This window comes from Bufo bufo, chromosome 2 (assembly GCF_905171765.1).
Source record: "Bufo bufo chromosome 2, aBufBuf1.1, whole genome shotgun sequence".
Taxonomy (NCBI): Eukaryota; Metazoa; Chordata; class Amphibia; order Anura; family Bufonidae; genus Bufo; species Bufo bufo.
The window spans coordinates 274,077,643-274,099,525 of record NC_053390.1 but is presented as its reverse complement, the minus strand read 5'-3'; the positions used below and the strand labels follow the sequence as shown (position 1 = coordinate 274,099,525).

Here is a 21,883-nt window from a genome sequence, read left to right as displayed (position 1 = left end):
CTGACACTGCATGTATCAAATACACCACATTAAATGAAGACATTTAAATTGTCTGCTATAGTCAAAGGGATTACTATGGTTATTAACAGACATGCTCAGGTAGTTGATGGCCTTATGTACATGTTCCCCCATGCTTTTTTTTTTTTTTTTGGCCTCTCATCACTCGTTTTTCTACATCCTGTATGCAGCACTTCCTGTTGCTGTATCCAACCAAACCCATGATGCACTTCTCCTTTCTCTGCCACACCTCCTAACAACTCCCAATCAGTTTATAGCCCCTCCCACCCAGCTTGGTACATACACATTCCCCTATGACTGTCCCTATTGCTGCTTTGACACGCCCATAGACATAACACAGCAAATAAGAGCTGCCAGGACATGGTCATGTGACCACAGCCCAGAACGGAAGATAGGAGCAATAAAAGTAAAAGAAATACATTACATAATTACAGTTACCTTCATAAATGATTATTTTAAAGGATGTTGATGCAAACCTGAAAATCCCTTAAAGGGAACCAGTCAGTGTGCCTGCATAGTGTAGTAAAAGGCCCACTAATTTCAACAGTCTGAATCTGTGAATTGACATGCAGTATGGGGTAGGGTGGCCAGACGTCCGGTTTTAGACTGGACAGTCTGGTTGTATGGCTCTCTGTCCGGCACAGGGCCTGGACGAATACAGGGATGTCCTCCTTTTTAGTAGCTCACGGCTCACGCTCAGACAGTGGCATTGTGCTGCAACCACACACTGACTGGCTGAGGCTTCTCTCACCCCCAGTCCGTCACTAGAGCCGGTAGACCTGTCAGTCTGTGACGACTGACTGAGGGGGTGAGAAGACTCCCCAACACCTGTAGCTCATCTGACCATCCTTCAAGTACTTTTTTTTTTCCTTTGCTGGCAGACGGGTGCGTGGCTTAACTGAGTCGGGGGCAGGGCAAGAGTGTCCGGCTTTTGGCAGTGAAGCAAGTGGCCACCCTGGTATGGGGAGAAGAGTCTTGTCCCGATAAAAATGTATTGTTCCTGGGCAGCAGATCGTATTGGGTAAATGATGATTTGTTGGTGTCGGCAGAAGGACACGATCACCCAATGAACGAGTGCTTGCTCATTCATGGGGTGACTTCCGGCACCTTTTACACAGGCAGATTATCGGGAACGAGCATTTATGTAAACATTCATCCCCGATAATCTGCCAGATCATCAGTCCATGTAGAAGGACCCGAGTAAAAATGATCTTACACACAAGTCCTTTCTAACATTCAGCTGTACTATTGGCACACGACCTTCACACGGTCACTGATCTGGACCGCTGTTCTGTGCCAACACAAGCAGTACAAAGCCTTCTCCTGTCAAGGCCATTACTGTTGCATCAGCTGTTACTCTATAACCCCGGTAACAGCCTGTACCCTAACACATCGTCGTGGTCTGACATGGTTACACAGCGCTCTATGCTGCCACGCATAGTTATATGGTCTGCACTATTATGCCCAAAAAACACTTGCACAAATGCCCAACTTGTGCAGCATTTTTTGTCAAATAATGTATTTGAGCAAAGGCTTTTTTTAGGCATTTTCTTTTGCATGCCTTACATTTTTATCTGGTACAGTATGTAGCCCTCTGTAATGTAAAGTCCGCTGTAGAGCAAATCCATTAAAAACACAACACACTGGTAGTTGCATTTTTTAAGCAGGGAAAAAAAAAAATATGGTTGTCTATGGGAAAAAATGCCCAAAAATTAGAGAAAAAAAAAAACACTGCACGCAGAGCATGCTGCAATAGAAAAAATAAAAAAAAGTGCTTGTGTGTGGTAGGTTTAAAATTTTCTATAGACGCCTATGTAACATCTGGCACTGGCACTTTTGGCCGAAAAAACGCAACAAAAATGCAAAAAACAAAAAAAGACAACACACTAAAAGTCCCGCCACACACAACTATGCACTGGCATTTTTTGGGTTAAAAATGCCAGAATAACTACATGCAGTATTTTTCCTGCATTTTTTGCATTGTTTTTTTGAGGTTTTTCAGACAGTGTGTATGCCCACTAGGATTTTCTTCAACCACCACCCCCGCAGATCAGCTGTTATAGGAGCACTGCGGCCTCCTCACAGCATACCAAGCACAGCGCTGTACATTGCATAGCAGTTGTGTTTGGTACTGCAGTTCAGGCCCATTCATTCGAATTGAACTGAGCTGAGCCCAGGCCACGTGACCGATGAATATGACCTCGCTGGTCTAGAAAGAGGCCGCAGTGCTCCCTGGAGCAGCCGCAGCCTCTTCAAATAGCTGATCGGTGCAGGTGACGGGAGATGGACTCCTGCGGATATGATATTAATGACCTGTCCTGAGGATAGGACATCAATATCAAACTCTGACAACCTTTAGCTAACTGAATCGGAAGAAATGGACGGCACTGTGCTAACTTTAAGGTCCGGGTGCACGGTCAATAGGTCGGATGCCCACAGACATGTAATAACGAGACCGGCACTCCGTATTTCTTTGCAGAGTAGAAAACTTCTTTATTCGTCACCCATACGTATGGGTGACGAATAAAGACGTTTTTTACTCTGCAAAGAAATACGGAGTGCCGGTCTCGTTATTACAAACCTTTAGCTAACATCTGGAGCTGACATTTTAACTGCAAAAACACACAAAAAATGCAAGTGCAAAACACCAATAAAATTGCAAAAGTGAAGAAAAAGACCAGTAAAAAAAAATAATAATGTGTGACACCACCCCTACTAAAGTATACTATTCCATCAGATTGCGGTGTAAAAAAAACAGTAAATAAGTGAAGATCGTCATTCAATGGTGCCTTAAAGGACTTGTACAAGATGAATGATCGTGCTGTAAATATATGGGAATTTGCAATATAATCCAGTGAAGCTCCACAAGTAGATGAGGACAAAGTCACACAACTCTATACAAAAGGTACCTAGAATAAACCCCCTGCACCAGAAAGGTGATGCCAAAAAGTGGCAAATTTTTATGCAAGCCCCCCTTTCTAAAATGTAAAGAGCATCTGTCAGTATGGTCAACCCTTTTAAACTAGGCATAACGCCTGGTAGGATTGAAGTATGCCGTCATCTCGTCCCTGTGCTGTATCTCCCAGTCTCTCATTTGAAATCTGCGCTGCTTGGAGAGAAGCAGGCGCAGGAAGACAGCGCTAGATGAGATGTCTAGCCCCGTCAATCCAGAGGAAGGTGGGGGGGGGACTAAAGCTGAAGGAGGTGTAACAGACTGGTGCTCCGAGCGCTCTTGCCTGCCCCTTGATGCTCCAGTAAGGTCATTTGCATATGAATAAAATGCTTTTTTTTCTCAGCAAGGGTTGTCATAATCAGGGTATCATTTCTATCAGAATGATCAACCCTACCGGGCTGTTTACCTGGTTTAGTAGGATTTATTATGCTGACATAGGCTCTTTAACGTTACATACATCAGAAAAGTTTAGATTTAAAAAATGACATTTTTCCCCAAAAGAAACACCAGTCCTCTCTATTATTGCCTGTTTCACACTGGCGGTACTCGTATCGGCAGGCTGTTCTGGCAGGGGACCAACCTTCTGGATCCGTAACTACCGTATATAGCAGTGCACTGTCTGAGGTCCACCCGGCCCCATTGACTATAATGGGGACCGGCGGAGATCCAGCCGCAGCATGGCAAATATGCCAAGAGGTAGACGGATAAGTACTGCTGCTTTCAGCGTTTTTGTCCAGCCACCTCTCAGCATATTTGCCGTGTTGCGGCCGGATCTCCGATGGTCCCAGTTATAGTGAGTGGAGCTGGGCAGACTTCAGGCAGTGCACGGCTGTACACGGTAGTTACGGATCTCGCACTCTATGGAAAAGAAGCAGACCTTTTTTTTCCTAATCTGGCATTACGAAATGCAGTGCAATCTGCAGGCAGCCTGTTATAGAGCGGGAGGAGCTGAGCAGATTGATATATAGTGTTCGGAAATGATTCAGTATAACCAGTAATTTATACATTTAAACCTCTGCTAAGACCACCATCAGTAACTGACAGCTATCTCTGTATACACCCTTACACAGAGAATGCTATCAATCACTGATAACACCTCCCCTGTGTACATCTATCAGTAACTGACACCTGTCTCTGTATCCACACTTACACTGAGAATGCTAATCACTGATAACACCTACCCCGTGTATAACTACCAGTGACTGACAGCTATCCCTGTATATACACTGACACAGAGAATGTTATAAATCACCGATAACACCTCCCCTGTGTACAGCTATCAGTGACTGACCGCTATCTCTGTATATACACCTACACACACAGTACTATCAATTACTGATATCACCTCCCCCATGTACAGCTATCAGTGACTGACAGCTATCTTTGTATACACACTTATACAGAGAATGCTATCAATCACTGATAACACTTCCCTGTGTACAACTATCAGTGACTGACAGATATCTATGTATACACACTTACAAAGAGAATGCTATCAGTCACTGATAACACCTCCCTCATGTACATCTATCAGTGCCTGACAGCTATCTACATATACAAACTGATACAGAGAATGCCATCAATTACTGATAACAACCTCCTGTGTACAACTGAAGTCAGAGAGAGCAGAGATATAAATGTATAAATTACAAGTTTTACTGAATCTTTTCCCACAACCTATGTATCAATCTGCTCAGCTCCTCCTGCTTTATAACATGCTGACTACAGATTTCATTGTGTTGCAGTAACAGGTTCACCTTCAAGTATCACCTTTGTGTTAGTTTGTGATATAAAAAGTATACTGTATCCCTCTATACTGTGGGACAAATTTAGAAAAGGTTGTCAAACATACATGGAATCCCTGGTAAATCAACCTCTTTTAATGGGTACATGTAATATAATAATTATGGTACCTTAAGGCAACATCCAGGGACTTCTGCCCAAAATACTTTTCGTTGACCCTCAAAGCTTTTTCTAGAAAACGTAGGGACAAGTCACATTCAAGCACAGCTTGTAGAACCACGCCAATGTTACTCTGCAAGGGAAACAAGACACAGTGCAATGAACAAGTCTTCTAGATTAGGACAGTAGTGCAATGAACAAGTCTTCTAGATTAGGACAGTAGTGCATGTTTCCTCATAATCAGTGGTGTACTCACCATGAAGTGAGAACCTACCAACACTATGGAGCCCACTTTCCGAGATAGATTAACTGCATTTTCCTTCAGACACCACTAGAGGGAGCTCAATACAAAGAGATGTTCACAGTTTCCATTAAGTTCAATGGTAAATGTTTAGCTTTGTGTACACTCCCACAGTGGTGGCTGCATGCAGTAGTTTTATCAAGTGCTATATAAAGGATTTATAGCTATAGAGGGGGATTATCAATTACACTAGTTGTCTAGTATAAATACATTCCGAAATATGGTATTCAGGATGATCCTCATATTTATAAAGCACTTGCTTCACTTTTTCTGACATAGAAGATGGGTCCAGTGGGCAAGATGGAGTACATCTTTTTAAATTAGAAAATTCCCTGGACACCCTCATACTAGAATCAATACATGAGGTCTGCAGTGTGACCTGAGATGATAGCTGGTAGTGGATCACTGCAGAACCCCACTGTCAGTATTCATCTTGATAAACCCTAAGCTGCAGATATGATATGGGTTAGCTCACATATAATATTCAGGGCATTTACTCACATCCAATGTGGCCATGGAAGGATGATCTTCACCTGCTATGACCAGCATCAAGTATCGGGCACGGTACAGCAGTTTCAAAGCTACTGGTAATTGTCCACTGGCAAAACAGTAATGTGAGAGGAGGACCTGTTGGGCAAATGAACAACTGAATGTGCCATATGACTGATAATAATGCATTCATTTTATATGCATTGGAACATTAGGCAGAACATGGAGTAAAATCAAGCTTACATAGTCCTGAACTGCGCTGGTGCTGTCGTATCCCAGCGTTCTCTCCGTCATTATTACTGCTTTCTGTTGATTATCCAGAGCCTGTTGGTAGAACGACATTTATGATCTCTACTATGCTGCCTTCTTAGGCTATGTTCACATCATGTTTGTGAGGTACATCTACACCAGGAAAGCTCTTAAAAGACATGCAAAATGTGTTCATAGGGTTGCATAAGACTGATGGAGGCCAAAAGTTTGTTCGTTCGCCACATATATTAGAATACCGTAAAAATACCAGCTTGGAATAGCACGGTAGACTACACTATGCCATCAACAGTATCCAGTAAAAAGAAATTGTACATTAAATGGATACATTTTTTTTTAGAATAGGACCCGATGGATGCCAGTGTAGAGCATCCATCATAGTCCCTTGTCTCCTCTCTCGATAGGTCTGTTTTAGTAATTTATTGTATTCCACATGAAATGACAATTCTGGACCTTTTGTTCTTATGAATAACATTACAGCATGTCAGATATTCCAGAAAGTGTGATTTGTGGTAGTGTGAGCATTGGGACCTCCACTGACCTCAGATGCAATGGGCTCCCTGTCTCATTGCTGTTTCAGTATCTCTCATTTCAATGCAGAAAGGCCACGTGTGCAGCCATTTCTCTAAGGAGAACTACAAATGGTTCCATTTTTAGATCCACCTGGTCCATGACAAACACAGGGTGTAAAGTGTCATCCTCTCTCCAATCAACAGTATAAATAAGCACTAGGCATTATAAGACTTAGTGAATGTCATGATCCAAGCTGCAGGACAGGAGAAGCTTGGATATTATGGGACACCTTGTACATGTAGGAACTGACCTTACATTGGGTTTTATCTTATATCTTCACTGGTTTATTCCCACGGTGTTAGAGAACTATTATTATGGCTCTCACCTCTTCTATGTCTCCCAAAATTAACTTGACCCTGGCAAGCAAGCGTAGGCACGTGGCAATATCTGGATGGATAGCACCATACACACTATTGAATTGGACCAGGGCTTCATTCAACAAAACGACTCCTTCTTTAAGGTTTCCTGCAAAGAAAGACAGATCAGGCCACACAGCCTCAGATTCCGCATATCAAAAAAAAAAAAAAAAACACATTTGCATTATAAATAGATCTATAGGATATCAAATTTTCACAAATGGGTCATCACTGACCATGTTAGGCTCAATGGGTTGATGTGAAAAACAAACATATCTCACTATACTTAAAGACACTGGGCTGATTATTACTGAGTTCAATCTATAAGTAGATAAATAGCTGTTCAGAGTGGACATTCACTTGGCAGTGATTCCAGTGCTTCTGAGACATGATTACAACTACTGCAGCCCTGCTCTGGAAATAAAAGTTCTATATGCAAATCCAAGAAATAGAAGAGTAAGGCCTCAAGCACACAACGTATTTTTGGTCTGCGTCCCATCCACATCCTTTGCAGACCGCACGCGGACCCATTCATTTCTATAGGGCCGCAAAAAATGCGGACAGCATATGGATGTCATCCATGTGCTCTATGCATTTCTGTGGCTATCACGCAAATTGTACAACATGTCCTAATCTATTTCTATAATAGGGACTGAGAAAAGTGCCGGATGCACATGGCGAGTTTCCACGGTTTGCAGGTTTAGTGTCGTGTACATGTAGACTAAAGAACACTTGGGTGGGAGGGGGATGTAGAGAAGGAAAGTGTCCATACAATTAGCTATATAGCAAGAATAGTATTGTTTTTGTGTATTGTGTGCACTAGTGTATTCCAAAACTTCTTCAGGACAAAGACAAGGCTAATAACGAGCTTTATATCATAGTCATCCAACCAAAAGAAAAACGGTGGCTGGATAGCTAATTTATTTCAAGGGTGTTCCTGGAATCAGTGACAATCTACATTTTACAAAACTCTTTTGGTTGCTCTGGGCTATGAAAGTTAGAAATCAGCGGTATGTAGTTTTCCTATAGAGTATTATCTGTCAAGACAAGTTTCAGAAATCTTCCTAGGTGGAACAATAAAAGTCCAACTGACTTTACAATTGTAATACATCTTCATTACATTGTCACTCATTCTCCATTGACTTTTTAGTGAACAGTGTAGGCCAAAAAAACTGGAAAAATATAGAAAACCAACATCATTCTGTTGACCAATCTGATACTCTTATTGTCCTTATTAAATATCTAGAGCAGGGATCAGCAACCTTCTGAAACTACAACTCCCAGAATCCTCCTTTCACTTCTCTGGGGGTTACTAAAACAGCAGAGTAAGGCCTCTTTTACACGAACGATACAGATTAGGTCCGGATGCGTTCAGTGAAACTCGCACCATTTTGCAAGCAAGTTCAGTCCGTTTTGTCTGCGATTGCGTTCAGTTTTTTCCGCGAGGGTGCAATGCGTTTTGATGCCTTTTTCACGTGCGTGATAAAAAACGGAAGGTTTACAAACATCTCTTAGCAACCATCAGTGAAAAATGCATCGCACCTGCACTTGCTTGCGGATGCAATGCGTTTTTCACAGAAGCCCCATTCACTTCTATGGGGCCAGGGCTGCGTGATAAACAGAATATAGAACCTGCTGCGTTTTTTCACGCAACGCAGAACTGATGCACGAAAAGACGACGCTCATGTGCACAGACCCCTTGAAATGAATGGGTCAGGATTCAGTGCGGGTGCTAGACGTTCACGTCACGCATTGCACCCGCGCAGAAAACTCGCTCGTGTGAAAGGGGCCTAAGTGTGCATGTTAGGAGTTGTCGTTTTTCAGCAGCTGCAGTGCTGAAGGTTGCGGATCCCTGATCCAGAGTCTAAAATGGCATGCTGCTGTACGTGGGCGGTTTCCAAAGGCACTTTAACACAGGCAGATTTACAGGCTGATTAATGCCCTGTGTAAAGGAGCCACCGATCACCTGGTGAACGAGGAAACGCTCCTTCATCAGGTGAACACATCCACCAGACCATTGCTTATGGGCTGCAAATCAGCCTGCGTAAACAGGGATGTGCTGTCCAGAAACAATGAATCTGCCATCATTCATTTACATACAGAGACAATGATTGCTGCCTGTAAATGCAGTTCTCACCTCCTTTCATGATCAGGCAATTAGTGGGAATAAATGTCTCGTTCCCAATAATTGACTGGTCAGTCAGCTGATGTAAAGGGGCCTTAACTGTCTCATTTATATCTTAAAGGAGAGGTGTCAGCATTAATATGGTGGTATAACATATTGTATAGTTTTACAATCATTTCTAACGTCTTTACCCTGCTGTATGCTGATCTGTGCTTTAGTGAATACTTCCTGCGCCTCCTTGGCCTTAACGCTGACGTGTTTGACTACTGGAAACATGTTCAGAATGTCTTCCTCTGTTAAAGCTGGCTTATGACGACTTTCAAAGTTATATTCCCGCAGGAGAACCTAAAAGAAGAAAATCGTGTTTGTAACATAAAGAGCAGCAGAATGGGTTAGGCTAACTTGAGACAAGCGTGTCCACTGCGGGAAACAAAGTTGTGTGTCCCTGCCCGACCTCAACTGTAATGATTGCTACTCACATAATGCAGTCAGTACAAATCACTACAGCGGAGGTCGGGCAGGGACACACAGCATTATAAATCATTATAATGCCATGTGCTCATGTCACAGGCGCAGTGCCCATAATGGGAAAATCAAGCTCCCGCACGAAGTGCATTTCCCACAGTGGATCCGCTCGTCTGAAATTAGCCTAAGGGTGTATTCACACGACTGTATTTTCGGTCTGCGTCGATCCGCATTTTGTAATTCATTTGTACGGGTCCGCAAAAATGTGTACAGCACACAGATGACATCCGTGTGCTGTCCGCATCCGTGAGGCTGACCAGCAAATTATACATGTCCTATTTGTCAGTTTTGCGGACAAAAATACAAATTTTTTCAATGGCGCTTGTCAAAAACGCGGGATGTCCGCAGACCACACCTGTATTTTGCAGAACGCCAATTTGACCACAAAACCGTTATGGACGTGTGAATACACCCTTAGTCTGCCAGGCATGTTCGCCAATGATTATTGAATCCATATCAATATCTACATCCTAATTGGCAGTTATATGTGTATGGATGTAAATGTTGATGTGAATGGTGAGTTGACCCTGTGCCAACACTGCATCGGTCAGATATGAGAAGGGGGATTTATCATCATCTCAGTAGTGGCACATTAGGCATTTGGCCTGCAATGTCAAGCATAATCTCAGAAGATATTGAAGAAGGCTTTCATCTTATTCCCTACACTACATGGCTTTTTTTATTTTATTATTTTATAAAAATTAAACGTTAAAATAAAGAGGCAAATAAACTACAAAATGTTATAAAACATCAGAAACCAAAAAGTAACCACTGCTTGTAAAACACACAAAGCACACACATTATTTGTATGAGATCTGTCATATAAGAAGCTTGAGCCCTGCAGATATCAAACATTCCTTCTACACGTTGAGACAATTACCTGAACTCCAGTCTTTATACAGAACTCCCGGAGGAGCGTCACTTTCTGCAGGGTATGCCTCTCAACCAACTGCTCCACAGAATCGCTGAAACGCAACACATAGATCATTAAACTAAAGCTGGGCACACATGGCAGATGGATGTCAGCCAAACCTGCTGATTTCAGAAGAACCGGATGACCACCTAATGTGTGCGGACATGCCAAGACTTTCTACTGGTGGCAGATGTCAGGGGAAAAAGGAGTTAGGCATGTTGGATTCCTTGTTTCTGTGGGGAAATAAGATGCCGCCAGCTGTGATCTAAAAGGTACCCATACATGGGCACACTGCCAATGAGGCGAGGTGAGGCGACAGCACCAGGTAGGGACAAGTGGAGGGAAGCAGAAAGGCCTTGGGCAATGAATGTTTTCTTTGTGGAAGCATTTATCTCTGCAAAGTCAACTGTATCGCTATATTAACCAGTATCTTTTGTAGCACTATCTATATATATATATATATATATATATATATATAAAGGACGTATATATGTATGTTCTGCGATCACTCAAAAACGCAGCCATCGATTTCAATAAAACCTGGTATACACATCCCTTGCTACCTGGAATGAAATCTTATGGGGTCTCAGCTCTCTAGGATGTACCGTTCCTGAGATATTCCCAAAAAATGACCTGCATTAGTCAATAGAAGCCTGCAGGTCTTTCTCTTCATATCCCAACTGCCTACACATGGTCACATGTCCCTTATCAGCCAATAGAAGCTCGCAGGCCCTTAGTCTCCACATACACACAGTTTTACTCCAGGTTTCCATAACAACCCAGCCATTTTTCTTTACTGCTGGGGGTCAGCTTTAGGCTAGGGCTACACGACGACATGTGTCGCAGGACAATTTTTATAATTATAGTCTATGGTGTTGCACTGTGACATGTGACATGCTGCAACTGCGACTTGGATGGATTTTTTGCAACTGCCGTGTCGAAATCGCAGCATGTGACATGTCGCAGGGCGACACCATAGCCTATCATTATAAAAATTGTTGAGACAAAATGTCACACGACACGTCGTCGTGTAGCCCTAGCATTAAAGGGGCAGGGTGCTGTTGAGGTAACTGTTAAGGCAGTAGGGTACTGTGAGGTCACTGTTAAGGGAGCAGGGTACTGTGGAGGTTACTGTTAAGGGAACGAGGTACTGTGGAGGTCACTGTTAAAGGGACGGGTGCTGTGGAGGTCTCTGTTAAGGGGGCAGGGAACAGTGGAGGTCACAGATAAGAGGACGGTCCCCTATGGAGATCAGTGTTAAGGGGCGGGGTGCTGTATAGGTCACTGTTAAGGGGGCGGACCCCTGAGGAGGTCACTGTCAAGGGAGTGGGGTGCTGTGAAACTCACTGTTAAAGGAGCGGGCTGCAGTGAAGGTCAAAGTTAAGGGGATAAGCTGCTGTGGAGGTCCCATTTTAAGGAGGCGTGGCACTGGGGGGGGGGTCAGTGTTAAGGGGTGGGGGGCTGTGGAGGTCTCTGTTAAGGAGGCGGGTACAGTGGATGTCACTGTTATGGGGGATACTGTCGATATCTTTTAAAGACACACACAAACATTAAATGAAATAGATGAAATATACATCTGCGAAGCCGGGTCCTTCTGCGAGTATATAATATTTTACAACTATGCTTTTAACAGTAAGGCTGGAGGGAAGGGGTTAGGCTGAGAATTTGGCATGGGGGTGCGTCATTTCAGTTTTCGCCTCAGGTAGCAGAAGGGATAGATGCACCCCTGCCCATACACATGAGGTAAATTATGGGCAAACTTTTCATTTTTTGTAGGAATTAGCCAACAACCGTAAATGTGTATGGGGTTCTCCAGACTGTGTTCAGCCAACAGCTGTCTTAAATGTAAGTGCCGCTGCCCTATTCCGTTTCGGACATATCCCCCTACGATTAGAATCCTACCATGAAAGTGTGAAGTCATAGTTGTCTTTAGCATTCTGCTGGATTTGCCTCCAGAGGTCAGTGGGTGTCATACTGGCCCAGGCCGTGCTGTCTCCATTTTCCAGCGGACGCATCTTCTTCTTGTTCTTGCGTTTACGGGACAGCAGCTCATCAGGAAGCAGATAAGCCACGGGATTCGGGTAAGAACTCAAGAAGCAGTTCAGAAAATGGCTGACCGCAGCGGACAACGCCGACATCTCTATTCCCTGATATAAAACATATGGATGCCATGTTATACATGCCATTATAAGGACACTGCCACACATGGAAATAGCTCTCAGACACAGCACATATTCATCTGCAGTATTGGAAGGATATCTGCTTCTCGTAATTGCCCTCAATGGATACATTGCAACCAGGGCAAGTTAAGAGCGGGTTCTCTGGTCATTGTGACCACACTGTATATGGTACTAGTGCTGCTTGTGGTGGGGCTGCCCATAGCACCAGCCGCTGTGTAGCCACCACCTAGGTCAGGGATCAGCCACCTCCGGCACTCCAGCTGTTCTGAAACTACAACTCCCAGAATGCTTCATTCACTTCTGTGGGAGTTGGAAGAACAGCCGAGCAGGTTTACATGCTGGGAGTTGTAGTTTCACAGCAGCTGGAGTGCTGAAGGTTGTGAGAATTAGAACTACCACTGAACTGCATTCAGCAACAAAGTGACAGAAATAACAAAAGCAAGTCCTGTTATGTCCATGTGTTACCTAAAACCCTGTTCTCTCAGGGACTATTGATGCACCCAGAGGGTGCCGTTTCTTTTCATATGTCTTGTCCATAAGGGTCACTTTATCAGTGGATGTGTGGAAAGTTAGTTTTGAGGAAAAGTAACTACAAAGAGTTTTTCGTATTAGCTAGTAAACGCTAGTAAGACTTATAAGGGGTTGTCCCACAAATAATATTCTACAGTTTTCAAACCAGCTCCTGGTTCTGAATATTTTTCTAATTGAATAGAATTAAAAATGTAGTATAGCTACTGAAGTATTGAATGATATCTATCTGTATAGCGCCACCTGCTGTTTGCTCTTTTTCTAGTTTCTCTGTCCTGCTCACTGAAACTGAAGAACATGCTCAGTTCCATCCTTCCACTGCCACCAGCTGCAGCAGAAAGGACACGCCCTAGGCCTAAGCTGCCAGCTTGAAATAAATGTAGCCGAAAAATTGGAGCAATGACTAGAGAGATCTCTGGATCCATGTGAGGTACAGGGCTGGTTCTAGGTTTGTTAGAAAGAGGCTCTTGTGTACTATATGATGTCTGATTTTCATTGTTTTTCATTATTCATGGGTTGACCCCTTTAAACTGTCCATACACAGAAGGCAACTGTCGACCAAACGATTATTCAGCCGACAACGATCTCTCCCGATCCTCCCATACATATGTATTGAGTGGGGAGAGGAGAGAAAGTGCCTGCCAGACACCTCTAGCGGACGCCGTATCTACTGAAAATATAAGGATCGGACAGTTGAAATCCAACCAGCTCGATCTTATCTCCCATACACATGACTGGCCAAACCCCTTGAAATCAGCGGGTCTGGCCAACATGGATCTAATGTGTATAGCCAGCTATAGACTGGTTTTATTGGTCTTACCTGTAGGTAGCTGCGTAGGATCATTTTGGCTGAACGGGTCATTATTTCAACAATTATGATTCTCTGTTGGAAAAATGATCATAAAGACTAGTGGTTATTAGAAGAATGGGGTAGGCAGAGTACATTTTTGAGGGTCTTCTAAATAAGAACGTTGGTAACTGGTGGGGGAGGAGGCGACTGAATGAAGGATTGTGGTCTAAGCATATTTGGCAGATCACCTATGCTGCCCTACATGTGTACAGTAGATGGGGAAGCAGCAGAGGAAGTACGACCCACCTCACACTGATTGACAGCTGTATAAGATTGGGGGTAGGGGCACGGTGTAGAGTGCCAGAGCGGGCATAGAGAGTCTCCCTTGGAAAAGAATTAGCTCTCTTCTAAGAGAAAGAAAGCGTTCTCTGTAGTGCCACCTAGTGGAGGTAGTCAATGTCTGACCCTATAACACGCCATCAGAACTAAGGATAGTAGCCAAAAAAAAAGTGGACTCATCTACAGACTCCTGATGGCTGCTTTGGGGTCCTGCCCATGGTCAGTACAGGCTATAGGTTAGCTACCTCCACTAGGGGGCGCTACAGTGACAACTTTTCTTTTCCCATGGAAGTGAGGCAATCTAAATGCTCTTTTCCCATAGAGCATTGTCTGGCCTATAAAACTATTTATGCTAGTTCTGGTACCCAGGAGAACCAGTGCCACCAAGACCTACATAATAGGGGAATGACTTGGCGCATTCTTTTGGAGAAGGCTTTTGGTTTGGGTAACATTCCTAGTCATATTGCAAGGCCTGTTAATAGGCTGGATATTGACTATAAAAGTAGCTACGTCCAGTAGGTGGCACTACAGATGCAGCTTTCTTTCTCTTGGAAGAGACCTAATCTGCTCCCCTGTATTAGTTTGTAAGAGCGGTCTGACCTTGGGATACCAGTCAATCCTTTTCCGATAAACGAAATCATATAGTGTAAAATCAATGCAATGCAATTGCTTTCTTGACATTATCGCTACACACCGGGGCAGATTTACTAAGCCTGTATATGGCATAAACGTTGACGTGCACCATATTTATCACAGTGGTTCAGGCTGGATGATAAATCTGGTGCAGGGATAGACAATGTTGTATAACTTTATACCAAGTATTAGCTGGCTTTGTTTGAGACACAATTTCTGAGCCAGAATTATTGCAATTTTGTTGCAAACGGTTGCACATTAGTTCAGTTGTTGCACTTAATTTCCCTCTGGGTTGAGGGATAAATGGGGTCATTTATCAAATTGGTGTAAAGTAGAACTGGCTTAGTTGCCCATAGCAACCAATCAGATTCCACCTTTCATTTTCCAAAGGAGCTATCAAAAATGGAAGGTGGAATCTGATTGGTTGCTATAGGCAACTAAGCCAGTTCTACTTTACACCAGTTTGATAATTGACTTTTTTGAAGTGCACGATTGCATCTAACTTCTTCATAGCACATAATGACACCCCCCCCCCCCCACCCATATATATGCCCACTGAAAATATCGGCCTTACATAAAGGTAATCCAGAGAAGGGCGGGCTTTCATCTTGTCAATCATCTCAGCGACTGTTCCCAAATATCTGATATTGATTCCGTGGGAGTGAAGAGACTCTTTTAGGGTTTTACCATCCATGGGAACAATGATATGATTTAGACAGGCTTTTATCTGTCAGTAAAGTGATAGCGAGAAGAAAATTCACAATACAGAGTTTCAATAGTAACAACTAGTATGACATTGTAGGGTGTAGCTTTGCTGCAGTGTGGCCTGGGACCAGGGGCGGACTGCGGATTTAAAATGGCCCTGGAAAAAAAAATAAACTAAAAGTGGCCCCATGTTGTTAGGGGGCCCAAATTGACAGAAGGTGGGGCCAGCAAAACCATAGATGGGCAGTATATGGTATATAGTTCTGCCGCAAAATATACTGTCCCTATAGAACCAAATGCCACAGTGCAGCACAATTTACAGTCCCAATAGAACTTCTCAGGACTGCTCCAGATCGGTATATACCCAGCCGGCGGGGGGGGGGGGGACGGGGCCAGCCGGCGCTCGAGTGGCCCACAGAGGATTTTCCCTACAGGATCTACAGCCAAAATCTGCCTATACGCCAACCCAGAGGGCAGTAGCTACACAAATCTCTAGGGTAGTTTGTTAACGTTTCAGTCAGAAGTCAAACAACGATCCGCAAAATTCAAATCCAACATTTCCTTCACTCTGATCAATGGAAATGACTATTCTTGTCCACAATATGGACAGGAATAGGACATGTTCTATAATTTGCGGAATGGCCACCCGGACCTCCCGAGGTTCTGCTGGAACAGGATGAGATCACGATTGGATTCGCTTCACAAGAACTGCACCTTACATGTTACATTTACGTATGAGTTGTAATGCTGGCAATCACTGGTAGATTTCCAGATTTTTGTACTTACAAAGGTGGGGATCTGCACAGTGAGAATAAAGTCCGCCGCTTCCCTCAGCAATCGTTTTTGTATCTGAAGGGCCTGGTTTTCGGACGCTGGGAACCTAACCACTGAATACAAAGGAAACAGGGTTAATTCCAAGATTGACATCTCATCCCTACAGACCCAGTGTTCACATAAGACTTTGGTCATAAGGCACTTACCTGGTGAATAGACATCTGGATTGAAGCGTACATCAAATATATAGTCTGTGACAGAGCCAACCTCTCTGCAGGCTTCTTTGACAATATCTGCCCCCTTGAGATCATCTGAAGAAGGGAAGAGTTGGATAATCATTCTTCATAAACCAATAATGTACAACCCAAAGGATGTTAATATCGATGGCCTATGCTCAGTATAGGCTATTAATATCAGATTTGCGAGGGTCTGACACCCGCTATTTCAGAGTATCTCCGGAATGACACAGCTCTGTCCATTGTGCTGTTGACGGAGCTTGCAACTGCAGTGCTGCTCCCATTCACTCTCAAACTACTCGGGAACAGCCGATCGGCCAGGGTTTTGGGTGTCAGACACCCACCTATCAAATATTGATGGCCTGCCTATTCAGAGGATAGTCCATCAATATTAAACCCCTTTAAAGCGGCTTTCTGGGATTTTCATGTACCACTGATTAGATGATTAAGGCTTCGGTTAGCACTGCAGCCTTTTCACTGTTTACACTCTCTGGCACCCTCAGCATGCCATACATACATGGCTGAACCCAGACATACCCCCATTTTCACCCCTTCAGCCCACTCTAATATGAGCATCAGCTGGATCGCGCAGGGAAAGGGCTTTTTTGTTTATAATAACACACTGCTGGGTGGAGGCTTCCACCCAGAAGTGTTGCCAGTGACATCACCTGCTCTGATGGGCGGGCTTTAGCATTGCCCTAGCCGATTTACAGGCTAGGGCAGCGCTAAAGCCCGCCCATAAGTGCCGGACCTCATTCTCTTTTACACTTGCAATGCTGGAACCACCGATCAAGAGGCATGGGGAAGGGTTTACTGAAGAGAAACCTCTCCAAATGGTCACAAAGGTTTCAGTCCACTACTCAGTTTCAGTGGGACCAACCAAACATCTAATGCAGGTGTCAGAAATCTCCAACATTAAAGCTGTTGAGAATTACAATTACCTTTACTCTTGACTTAAGATACAGTTACCTGAGATGAGTTGTATGAGATGAAGAGCTTTGAAAAAAATAAGCTTTACTCTGTCGGGCATTGTCAGTAATGTAAAAGTTTTTTCTTTCAAAGCTGGGCGTTTCACAAGACTAATCTAGAGATATGTCAAGTCAAGAAGAAAAGTGAGGAAGGACACATCATATTAATACTGTTATGAGACTTACATCATGGCTTATCTTCCAGTCCCATTTCAAAATTCTGCTGGTTACAGAGTTAGAACTAAATGGTTAGAACAAAGCCAAACGCAACTGGCAGAATTATAAAGTAGTTCTGGATGCCAGTGAGGAATAGAAATTATGTATTTTGGAAAAAACATCAAAGCAAGGTTACTAAATATTCAATGGGGATTTAAAGTGTAAAGTGTGGGCGAATATACTGTAGAATTACTACATTTTAGGCTTACCTTTCTGGGAAATATCTCCGCTGTTGTCCGGCTGTAATAACTCTCCATTTTGTGACTTGTCCACTATGACCTTCATAAACTGGGCATATCTATCAAATGAAGTACAGATATACAGTATTAGAAAGCTTCATATGAACTTAAGTGTTAAAGGCTATGAACATCTTTGGGGCCAATTTTTTTTATTATTGAATTGTAGTACCGTAATTTTGAGCTAAAAAAAAATTTCAACTGGTCTTTATTAATAATTTGTGCAGCCTTTAGTTTAGCTAGTAGCAGGATCTGAATTTTCACTCTGTTCTGTCAGGCAGCTCACCTGATGGGCTCTTTATCTCTGACCTAATAAACACTCAATATAGCTCAAGTCTTAGCTTACTGATAAGAATGTGGCTTAAAAAGGCGTTTATGACCTTTAAGTAATTTAGAGATAAGGGTTATTAGATGACCATTCACACAGCTAGTTAACCTTTTATGACAGAACAGCTCAATATTTTTTTAACAAAGATCAATTGAAAAACAGATTTTTAGCCCAAAATAAGTAAAATCAGAAACAAAAATTGCCCACAAAGGTGTACATAGCCTTTAAATTACAAGAATAAGTCATTTTAAAAGATGAATATATGAATGACCATGACTTTACTTCATACATCTGGCAGCAGGGTCAAACATTTTTTCTTCATTAAACATTTCAGGTGTTAGCAGAGTCACAGTTAGGCTTTCCTTCACCCAGAGCAAAGATTTTGATCATTGCCTTAGCCGTGTATCTAAATACCTTGAACACAGGAGCGTGGCATGTTGGCATTCCCCTCAATCTACCATCAAGGTCACATGCCCCAGCAGCCCCCCTTTCCTGGCAAAGAAAAACTGACTAATGCTAAGGGGTGGGCAACTGCAAAGACCCTACTCAGAAAACATAGTTTTATGGAGAGTTGGGAATGGGGAGAAGAGTCCACTGACAGCTCACTACCGGCTTCTCCCTCCTTCAATTTGGCTTCATAGGTCTCTCCCTATAGCTCTTTGTAAAGAGAGGGCTGTCACTGTTTGCTTCTCATAAAATGTTTTTCTAATTGTTCATAAATCTGAGCTGACCAGTTAGCTTACTTGCGTTGAACAAAGCTTTCTATGAGCTCTGGCCTCAAACTGCACAGTCGGTGGCAATAAGGCTTAGGAAATCCAAGGTTTTGGCAGTCTTTTGGTTTGTCCTCTTCCTTCAATGGTAAGAAGTTCACATCAGGAGGGAACGTTCTAAGGAGGTCCAAAATGTAGTGTCGTCCATCATTACCCACAATGCCTTTACACTCCACAGAAGAACACAGAAGCACTTCTTCATCCTTCTCATTTAGCACACTGTGCCTCTTGATCCAAAGTGGTTTACAGGTTTTCTGGAGTAAATCTAGATATTTCCTGTTTGATGATACACTTTTACCAAAGTCAATAGAACCATAAACAACACTTTGGTCTTCCTTACGGTCCAATATTCCAGGTATGATCGACTGAGCAGTTATTCTGTATCCTCTGTAGTCGAGAACCACAGTGCCTAAGACATAAAGTTCGTCAATGTCCAAATCACTGTAGGCCTGTACTCCCTTCAAGTCATGGGTGGCAGCCACATGGGCTGCATGATCTCCACCAAGGTCCTTGTAGTGGTCTCTTACATCAAAGCCAAAGCTAAAAAAGATATTGTTCCAAATAAACATTTGCATTTTGGTTTCCTCTCCAGGGTTAATTGCCATAACGTTTCCATCAATTACTGCCATGGCTCCTCGGGTGGATGCCCCAACAAAATCAGAATTTATCTATGAGGAATAATATAATAAAAAAAAAAAAAAAAGAGTCAATTGTAAAAATGTACCTTTATGTTATAACGTGCTATTTGCAAGAACGTTTGCATTTTAATCTCTGCTGGTCTTAAAACATATTATGGAGATCCAGCAATGATTTCCTAACCAAGCCTTGCACTGGGATGCATTTTGGTGTGTATATGATCAATAAGTTCCATGATTAGGAAGAGGTTTTCCAAGAAGCAGCTCCACTCTTGTCCATGGGCCTTGTCTAGAACTGCAGCTCATTCTCAAAAGAATGGAGATACATGCAATACTAGACATAGGCTTCTTTCACACTAGTGGCACGGACCTCCGGCAGGCTGTTCCGTCGGGTGAACGTGCCCCCGGACTGCCGCTCCGTCCCCATTGACTATGGCAGCACACGGCGAGAGGCTGCCAGAATAAAACTACGACATGTCCGACATTTATTCCGGCAGCCTCTCGCCGTGCGCTGCCGTGCCTACTCTGCACCGCCACCATTATAGTCAATGGGGACGGAGCGGCAGTCCGGGGGCACACGGTCACTAGCGGCAGGACAGATCCGGCAGGCTGTTCACCCGACGGAACAGCCTGCCGGAGGTCCGTGCCGCTAGTGTGAAAGTAGCCTTAGCTAATGGACAAGATTGGCGCTGTTTCTGGAAAAAAGGTGACTTTTTAAAAAAAATTCTCAATAGCCTCGTTAAACCCTTTGTGCAATGCATCATACATGTATTCTTGGGGTTCGTAATGACAGATTTCACAGGATTCAGCAGTTTAAAAAAGTCTAACACTGTTTATTTTTTTGTCCAACACAAGATAATGGCATCCAAGTTATATGTTCACTTGTATGACTCCAAGGTCAACATAAAGTTCTTAGCTATGTACTTGGTAAACACATGATCAGGCTCTCCTCAGTCAGCAGGTCAGCTGCCGGGCGCTAACTCTGACAGAGCATTTCAACCCTGTATTTATACTCACAGTAATGAGCCCAGCAGCCAAACCTACATTTGCCTCAGTCGAGGGAAAAGTGGTTTACTGGAGTGAAGGAGGGAATGAAAGGTCCCTCTACCAACCTACCATAAAAATCCAGGGCCATAAAACACTTAGGCCCCTTTCACACGGGCGAGTATTCCGCGCGGATGCGATGCGTGAGGTGAACGCATTGCACCCGCACTGAATACCGACCCATTCATTTCTATGGGGCTGTTCACATGAGCGGTGATTTTCACGCATTGTGCGTTGCTTGAAAATTGCAGCATGCTCTATATTCTGCGTTTTTCACGAAACGCAGGCCCCATAGAAGTGAATGGGGTTGCGTGAAAATCGCAAGCATCCGCAAGCAAGTGCGGATGCGGTGCGATTTTCACGCACGGCTGCTAGGAGATGATCGGGATGGAGACCCGATCATTATTATTTTCCCTTATAACATGGTTATAAGGGAAAATAATAGCATTCTGAATACAGAATGCATAGTAAAACAGCGCTGGAGGGGTTAAAAAAAAATTGTAAAAAATTTAACTCACCTTAGTCCACTTGATCGCGTAGCCCGGCATCTCCTTCTGTCTCCTTTGTTGAATAGGACCTGTGGTGAGCATTAATTACAGGAACAGGACCTTTGATGAAGTCACTCCGGTCATCACATGATCTTTTACCATGGTGATGGATCATGTGATGACCGGAGTGACGTCACCACAGGTCATTTTCCTGTAATGAATGCTCACCACAGGTCCTGTTCAGCAAAGGAGACAGAAGGAGATGCCGGCCTCCGCGATCAAGTGGATTAAGGTGAGTTAAATTATTATAATTTTTTTTTAACCCCTCCAGCCCTATTTTACTATGCATTCTGTATTCAGAATGCTATTATTTTCCCTTATAACCATGTTATAAGGGAAAATAATAATGATCGGGTTTCCATCCCGATCGTCTCCTAGCAACCGTGCGTGAAAATCGCACCGCATCCGCACTCGCTGGCGGATGCTTGCGATTTTCACGCAACCCCATTCACTTCTATGGGGCCTGCGTTGCGTGAAAAACGCAGAATATAGAGCATGCTGCGATTTTCATGCAACGCACAAGTAATGCGT

General features: G+C 43.4%; 1 protein-coding gene across 1 annotated transcript in view; it reads right to left on the bottom strand.

Moving 5' to 3' along the window:
* The window catches only part of LOC120988825 (clustered mitochondria protein homolog), a 51,232-nt gene that overhangs the window by 7,267 nt on the left and 22,082 nt on the right, over positions 1 to 21,883 (bottom strand). The window contains exons 10-22 of the mRNA XM_040416553.1: positions 19,099 to 19,793; positions 18,001 to 18,089; positions 16,578 to 16,682; positions 16,384 to 16,484; positions 15,467 to 15,619; positions 13,951 to 14,013; positions 12,325 to 12,569; positions 10,390 to 10,474; positions 9,176 to 9,329; positions 6,829 to 6,968; positions 5,907 to 5,987; positions 5,676 to 5,801; positions 4,885 to 5,006 (exon numbers count right to left, since the gene is read on the bottom strand). Coding sequence (XP_040272487.1) covers positions 4,885 to 5,006; positions 5,676 to 5,801; positions 5,907 to 5,987; positions 6,829 to 6,968; positions 9,176 to 9,329; positions 10,390 to 10,474; positions 12,325 to 12,569; positions 13,951 to 14,013; positions 15,467 to 15,619; positions 16,384 to 16,484; positions 16,578 to 16,682; positions 18,001 to 18,089; positions 19,099 to 19,793 — 2,159 coding nt within the window. The remainder of the gene's footprint in view (positions 1 to 4,884; positions 5,007 to 5,675; positions 5,802 to 5,906; positions 5,988 to 6,828; positions 6,969 to 9,175; positions 9,330 to 10,389; positions 10,475 to 12,324; positions 12,570 to 13,950; positions 14,014 to 15,466; positions 15,620 to 16,383; positions 16,485 to 16,577; positions 16,683 to 18,000; positions 18,090 to 19,098; positions 19,794 to 21,883) is intronic.